Below are 8,716 nucleotides of genomic sequence, written 5' to 3'. Positions count from 1 at the left end.
TAGAGTGGGCAAAACCCACCCAAACCCGCAAAACCTGACCAGACCCGCCTCGTGAAGACCAAATTTTAGGTTTGAAATCACGACTCCAGGTGCAAAATCAGACTACCCATACAGGGCAAGGTGGGTCACGGATATCAAAATTTTGAAATCCCGGATACCCTCCCCGCACGTCTAACACTAAAACTAAAAGACCTAAAAAAACCCTAAACTCTCGAGTCCCTGTGCTGCATAACCTCACCCCCTAAATACCTAAACTACCTGTTGATGATGATGTTGTTCTTCTTGGCTGCTCGTTGTTCCTTTTCCTCCTCCACCTAATGGAAAAACCTAGACATTGTTCCTCCTTTAAGGCTTATCGGGACCTCAATTGTGACAAACAATCCATATTAGAAGCTCTACTCTCTCCAAAAATCTATAGAACCCGAATACTAAATGGGTTTTCTTCAATTCCTCTTTTTTTTGGCTTCTGTGCGTAAAACTTTTTCTCTTTTGTTGAAAATTCATCTTCTGTGTGCTGTATATGAGTGTTGTGTATATTTGTTCTTACTGTTTTCTCAAAAGCGTTGTGTTTGTGTGAGTTTGTGTTGGTGGTGGTGCATGTTGTTGGGTAACGGTTAATGGTAGCTCTAGCCGGTCAAGGAAAGACTTGGGTAGTTACTGGTTAGTGTATGACAGTATTAATACAGCTATGAACAAAATACCCGCCCCATCCCACCCAACCCGTTCAACCCGCCCTGCCCAACCCAAGACCTAGCGATTACTGCACACGTTTTTTTTGTTCTTTCTATGGTGTTAATTTTTTTTTTCTTTTCTCTTTTTCAATATATTTTATAAATAAAATATATTTAAAAAAAAATGGCATAAGGCACTCTTAAGTACATAGGAAATATACACATGAACTACCAAAGCAGCCTACAACTAAAAAAGAAAACCCAACAACCCTAAAAAACCCAAGCCAATCCCAAAACCTTTGGGAGGCCCCAACGCTACACCTCATGCGCCTTGCTTTATTATTATTATTATCACTACAAAAATTTTCAATTTTAGTAACCTAGGTTTACTAACATGCAAAAGCCTTTTACACGTTAATAAACTACAGTAACGTGAAATTAGTGGCGTGATTTTCACGTTCCTAATCCCATAGTTACTAAAATAATTTTAGTAACGTCCAAATAGAGATCACGTTACTAAATAGTAACGCATAAAAAAATGTACGTTAGTAAATATATAGTAACGTGCAAATTAAACGCTAGTAAACATAGTAACGTGATAATTTACGTTGAACGTTACTAAGTCTAGTAACGTGCAAAACTGTTGTACGTTACTAATTTTAGTAACATGCAAAAGTGTTCCACGTTATTAAAGATATATAAAAAAAAAATTAAAAAAATATTTTAGTAACGTGCACCACTTTTGCACGTTACTAAATCCATGTAAAAAAAATTTAAAAAAAATAAATAAAATAATGGACGTTACTAAGTTCCAATATAAAAAAATAAAAAAAAAATAATAATTTAACTTGTAACGTGTTGTATTAGTGTCAGCACGTTACTAAAGTATATATCAAAAAAAAATTTTAAAAAAAAAAAGAAAAAAAAAAAAGAGAAAAAGAAAAAGAAGAGAAGAAGAAGAAGAAGAAGAAGAAGAAGAAGAAGAAGAAAGACGACGCAGATGGCTGGGTCCTTCCTAAAAAAAAAAAAGAAAAAAGAAAAAAGAGACCGAACAGAGATGGCTAGCTCCTTCCGGTGTAACTGAAAACCAAAAAAAAAAAAAAAACGAAGAAGAAAGTGATGCTGGCTCCTTCCGGTATACCTGAAAACCACAAAAAATAAAAATAAAAAATAAAAAAGGAGAAAGTGACGCCAGCCAGCTCCTTCCAATGTACCTGAAAACCAAAAAAAAAACAAAACAAAAGAAGAATATTCTATCACCAGTTCATGCCCAAATACAAAGTGACGCACATATATTTGAAATCAGATCAAAAAATACATTTGCTTCAAAAAAAAAAAAAATATAAGAAATGAAGGTACTCAAGGGCGAAGAAGCAGAAGGTTTCTCATTCTGTCTCATACAATGCAACCTTCATAACTGAAAAAGAAAAACACAAAAATAAACCAAACAAAGAAAGAAAAAAACAGATAAATATAAATATTTATTTAATTAGCAAACAAAACAAAGCCAGACAAAACAGAAGAACCAAAAGACGGAACCAAAGAGAAAGGGAGGGAGGGAGAGAGAGAGAGAGAGAGAGAGAGAGAGTGAGAGAGTACCTCGTGGGAGAAAGCAAGGAAGCTTGGAACACATGGGGAGAAAAAATGGCTGGAATTGGTGTTTTAAAAGACCCAAAAAGGTTGGAATTGTTTCATGTCACGCGTGCAGATGACTAGATAAAATTTAGATTTTAGTAACGTGCAAAACCCTTCTGCACGTTACTAAAGCGTAGTAACCTTATTTCAATCATGTGATTTTCAGTTACTAAAATAATTTTAGTAACGTGGAAATCATCACCACATTACTATTTAGTAACGTGGAAAATTTACACGTTACTAAAATTTTAGAAAAAAAAATAATTAAACTTTCGGATGAGGCGCGCGCGGGACACGAAATTTTCTTGTCCGCGCGCACCATACTTCCCCCCAAAAGGCTCAGTAGTCACGAGCTTTTTTTTTTTAATTAACTTTTTTTGTATATATATATATATATATATATATATATATATATATATATATATATATATATATATATATATATATATAATGGTATTTATTCTTAATTTCATTTATATTTTTTAAAAAAAGAAAAATTACTTTTCTTTTCTTTTCTTTTTTTTAAAAAAAAATTAATAAAAAAAAAAAAACAGTTTTTTCTTTTTTAATTTTCGTTTGTTTTCTTTTTTCCAAAAAATATTGTTTTCATAATTATTAATTATTTTTTCGTTTGTTCTTTTAAATCAAATTCTTTCTCGTTTTTTAATTTTTTTTTTTTTTTATTTTAAGTTAATTTTGGGTTTTTTTTGAAAAAAAAAAAAAAAAAAAAAAAAAAAAAAAAAAAAACGTCTTTTTTTTTTTGGTTGAATTTTTTTTTTTCTTTTTTTCTTTATATTTTTTTTTCGAATTTATAGATATTTTTGTCTTACTGAAAAAATACATTTTTGCCTTATATAGTTTGTTAAACTAACATATTAATTAATTATTAATACTTACTATATAACATATATCTTATAGCTAGTATATACTAACTATAAAATATAGTTTACTTAAAAAAAGAAAAGAAAAAGCTATATATATATATATATGTATAAAAACACACATGTATCACATTACTCATGGTTTACAGATCAGATTGGAGCAATACGCTTTGATCGATCAGATATTCTATCGATCTTATGATCCTATCATAATCGATCGGACTAGTACTTATTAGGATCGATCGGACGTTCGATCGAACCTTTACTGTGTTAAGTATGATTGATCAAACTCTATCACGATCAATAGATCATTCGATCATTCATGATATTCGATCATTCATGATAGATCTATAAGATCAATAGATCATTCGATTGATCATGATAGATCAATAGGATTGATAGATCATCCGATCAATCATGATAGATTAATAGGATCGATAGATCATCCGATCGATTATGATAGATCAATAGGATAAATAGATCATCTAATCAATCATGGTAGATCATCAGATCGATCAATCATGGTAGATCAATAGGATCGATAGATTATCCAATCAATCATGATAGATCATCCGATCGATCATGATAAATCATCTGATCAATCATGATAGATCATCCAATCGATCCATGATAAATCATCTGATTGATCACGATTGATCAATAGGATCGATAGATCATCCAATCAATCATGGTAGATCATCCGATTGATCATGATAGATAAATAGGATCGATAGATCATCCAATAAATCATGGTAGATCATCCCATCGATCATGATAGATCAATAGGATCGATAGATCAATATGATCGACAGATCATCCTATCCATCATGATAGATCATCCAATCGATCATGATAGATCAATAGAAGCGATAGATCATCCGATCAATCATGATAGATCAATAAGATCGATAGATCATCCGATCGATCATGATAGATCAATAGGATCAATAGATCATCCAATCAATTATGGTAGATCATCAAATCGATCATGATAGATCAATAGGATCGATAGATCATCCGATCAATCATGATAGATCATCCAATTGATCATGATACATCTATAGGATCGATAGATTATCCGATCGATCATGATAAATCAAAAGGATCGATAAATTATTCAATCAATCATGGTAAATCATCCGATCGATCATGATAAATCATTTAATTAATCATCCGATCGATCATGATAAATTATCCGATCGATCATGATAAATCAATAGATGGTAGATGATGATAGTTCATTATTATTTAGCGAGGTGTTAAATTTGACACGTCATTAATAATTTAAATTTTAAAATTATTTTTTTATACCAACTTAGTAACGTGCAAGAATTTTGCATGTTACTATTTTTGTAATGTGCAAGAATTTGAACGTTACTAATTCAATAACGTGCAAACAATTTGCGTGTTACTAAATTTAGTAACGTGCAAAATTAGTCAGGTTACTAATTATTTAAAATTTTATTATTTTTAAAAAAATTATATTGACACAATATTTAGTAATGTGCAAATTTTAGAACGTTACTAAATAGTAATGTGCTAAATTTTGCACGTTACTAATATAGTAACGTGGAAAATTTTAGGGTTACTACTTTAGTAATGTACCAAATTTAATAACGTGCAAATTTTGCACGTTACTAAATAGTAACGTGCAAAATTTAGCACATTACTATTTAGTAACGTGCTAAAATTTGCACATTACTAAAGTTTTTAGTAACGTGCGAATTGTTAGCACGTTACTAATATTAGTAACCCACCAAAATTTGCACGTTACTAAAATCGAAATTTGTTGTAGTGTATGTGATTCAGCTCAAAATTTGTAATAGGGGTGGAACCGAAATTTTTTTTTCGAAATTTGGTAACACCTATTGATCCTGAATTTTTTTGGCTCCTTTCCAAATCTAAAACTATTGTAAGGCTCATTAAACACACCATATTATGCATATATACGTACATATAGAGATAGGTCGAGTTGGAAACTAATTAACTGGAAATTAATTAACTATACCCTTTTTCATTTTTTTTTTCTTTTCCTTTTCCAGGAACTTGGCAAACAATAGATTCAACGGATCCATCCCCAAGTCCGATCCATATCGAAGAAAAAGAAGTTGAAATTAGTGTAAGTTAAATGGCACTGAAATTTCAGTTATTATTTTTGGTAGGCATTGTAACAGTCTCTTGCATTAGATTATGTCTAACTTATAAATCTATTTTTTGCAAACTGTTTTTGTGTTATCTTTTTATTTATTCATTCATTGTAATTTTGTTTATTCTCAGGGTAAAAGGCAATTGTCTCGATGAAATGGTGCATGCACTAACAGTTGAAACTCCACCGCCATTGATGATGATTAATTCCACCGCAACCGAACGCCCCTTCACCTTTTATTCTCAGGGTAAAAGGCAATTGGCTATCATGCTAATACGTGTTACCAAATTGTGAAAGAGTTTATTGATGATTTGCAGGTTTAACGTTACTCTTGTATTAAAATTAAACTTTGACTTTAGGAAAATAAAATTTTGATCGAACGAGTCATATGAATTATGGAATATAATACTATACAGCTTGCCCATGATAAATGAGTTGGGGTTTTCTACGAACTACTCCTTGACCATGAGCATGAGCCTAGCTACAAATAAGAAAATTAAAAAAATTAAATCGAATACGAATACAGACCAAGTCATGATCCTGTTACGTGATTCTAACATTAAATCGGATATGCATGTTTGTTTTTTCTACCGTCTAACATATATATATATATATATATACCTGATCGATCATTCTAATAACCGTGCTTCAATTCCATCCACCAGTTCTAACCATTTTCTTCCGGCCAGTTCCAATCTTGATTCTCAGTTTTTGAGGTGGAGAGATGAGTTCTACTTCTTCAATGGCATCTTACAAAAGGTAAATAAATGCTTAAATCGATCATTCCTTATGAGCCATCCTAGTTAGGTGTTTAATTAGAGAAATATTATATATATATTCTTTTAATAATAATTGTTTAGAGTAGAAACAGCAGATTTAATTTAGTTTCTATATATAGTCGTTGTATGGTCTAATGCCCTTTTGAGCAGTTTTAATTACCATGCATCTTCAGTTTAAATCACTGATTTTACACATATATTTTGATAAAAAAGTTTTGAAATATAACTTTCTTTTTCCATTGGCAAGCAAGACTATATACCACCTAAATAGGAGCTTATCTAGAATGAGAAATGATTTTTTTTTACGTCTCTTATGCATTTTTAGACATTTTTTTTTCTAAATTATTATTGGATCTCGTAGGACCTACAAAAACTCACTTATATAATCCTACAGATTCAATAATTAATTAAAAAAGAACTGTACAATATATATATATATATATATATATATATATAACATGTTTCATTGAGAATATGCTTCACAGTATTTTACATATCTTTTGCTCCTCGCTCATCAAAATAAATAAATAAAGAAAACATAGATTACACAATACATCTATTGTTGACGAAAAGAAATTTCATGTATTTTGTTCTCGGTGTTTTTTTTTTTTTTTTTTTTTTTTTTTTTTTTTTTTTTTTATCTAATCTATATAGCTCTCGTTCTTAATTGTTAATTAGAAACTCTTTTGAATTTTTAATTAGAAACTCTTTTGAATTTAACTAGAAAAATGTTATTTTGCATTTTTGGGAGCCGGAAAATCAATGGAGTAAATTATTAGTCGAAAAGGGTAGATATTGTCCAACCGTTTGACAAAAACTGTTAAATGAACACATGGATCCATGTTATAATCAATTGTTGAGTGACATGTAGTATAACCGATAACACACCACCGGTGAATGTCGTTATAAAATTTTAGTTTTACTCTAAATTAAAAATTAAACATAATAAGGAGCCACCTTTCATAAACATTTCTCACTACATGCAGGGTAGTCAACCACCCTTATGGTGAGGGGGGCCAACCACTCCCCTATGAGGGGTAAGTTGCCCCTCATCTGGGGAAAGGCAACCCCTTCTTTCTTTTTTTTTTGTTCATTTCATTTGAGGGTAAAATATTGATTTTAAAATGAGAGCAAGTGATGAGTCATTAGCCTTATTATGTGTCAATCAACGATTAAGTTAGTTGTAACTTGGATGAACACGTGCATGTTTATGTCAATCAATTGGATGGCAAGACAATTTTAGACAGACAATTTATACCATGAATCTTTAATATTTTTTTTTTATACCCCATAGTTCAATTTTATATAAATAAAACCCCAAGAATAATATAAATAGTACTATTTCCTTCTTTTAATGATTTCCTGAACCGATGGATCGGACCTTGATTTTCAGGCTAGAGGGGAAGGTGGCAATTATCACTGGGGGTGCAAGCGGGATAGGAGCAAGCGCCGTGCGCATATTCCACGACCAAGGCGCCAAAGTTGTCATAGCCGACATCCAAGACGACCTCGGCGAAGCCATTGCCAAGAACCTAGGCGACGATGTCTGCTACATCCACTGCGACGTATCAAAGGAAGACGACGTCAGCGATCTCGTGGACGCAACCATTGCCAAACACGGAAAGCTCGACATCATGTACAACAACGCCGGCGTCCTAGACCGCCCATTTGGGAGCATTCTGGACACCACAAAGGCAGACCTGGACAAATGCATTGGCGTTAACTTGGTCGGAGCTTTCTTAGGAGCCAAGCACGCTGCTAGAGTCATGGTGCCCCAACGCAAGGGTGTCATACTGTTCACTGCCAGCGCTTGTACAGCAATAGGAGGGCTTTCAACTCACTCTTATGCCGCGTCCAAATACGCTATATGGGGCCTGGCCCGGAACCTGGCGTCGGAGCTTGGGCAGTACGGCATAAGAGTGAACTGTGTTTCGCCTTTTGCAGTGCCGACCGGCATGACTACTGCGAAGGGAATACATGAAGATGATATTGCGCAAATGGAAGTTGCGATGAGCGGGATGGGGAACCTCAAGGGGGAAGTACTTAAGGCGGAGGGCATTGCGCGGGCTGCGCTCTTCCTGGCTAGCGACGAAGCCAATTTTGTGAGTGGGCTCAACCTTGTGGTCGACGGTTGATTCAGTATCGTCAATCCTACCATGTTGATGGCAATAATGCCTCATCAAATTACTCCATAAAACTATTGCTCGAGTGACGTACGTTTTTTTTTTTTTTTTTTTTTTCCTTTTTCCGGGATATATTTGTGGCAATTTTTTAGCGGCAACACCAAAGTCGCTCATAAGGATCACTCATTAACAGCGACCTCTAAATATCGCCGCTAATGAGATATTTTTAGCTGCAACTTTAAAGCCGTCACTAAAAAGTTCGCCGCTAATATGCAAATTTCTTGTAGTGTGTGAGCATCGAGAGATTTGTCATACTAAGCAGTCAGGTAATGGGGTTGCACATTTGCTTGCTAAACAAGATGTTTTTCTTGATTCTGATAGGATTTGGTTTGATTGTTTTCCAAAGTGTATTCGAAAAATTGTTGCATCAGAGCTTTCCCCTCTGGTTATATAAAGCTTTATGCTTTTGTTTGTTTCATAA

The 8,716-nt window shown here is 33.1% G+C and overlaps 1 protein-coding gene across 1 annotated transcript; it reads left to right on the top strand.

Annotated features, from left to right (window-relative positions):
- Positions 1–5,941: 5,941 nt before the first annotated feature.
- Positions 5,942–8,716, top strand: LOC133852127 (tropinone reductase-like 2). Its single transcript, XM_062288804.1, has 2 exons — positions 5,942–6,092; positions 7,506–8,716. The coding sequence occupies exons 1-2, from the start codon at positions 6,058–6,060 to the stop codon at positions 8,245–8,247; spliced, it is 777 nt and encodes a 258-aa protein (XP_062144788.1). The 5' UTR covers positions 5,942–6,057; the 3' UTR covers positions 8,248–8,716.

Source organism: Alnus glutinosa, chromosome 12, assembly GCF_958979055.1.
Source record: "Alnus glutinosa chromosome 12, dhAlnGlut1.1, whole genome shotgun sequence".
Classification (NCBI taxonomy): domain Eukaryota; kingdom Viridiplantae; phylum Streptophyta; class Magnoliopsida; order Fagales; family Betulaceae; genus Alnus; species Alnus glutinosa.
Note: the sequence above shows the minus strand (reverse complement) of the source record. Positions and strands in the feature narration are given on the sequence as shown.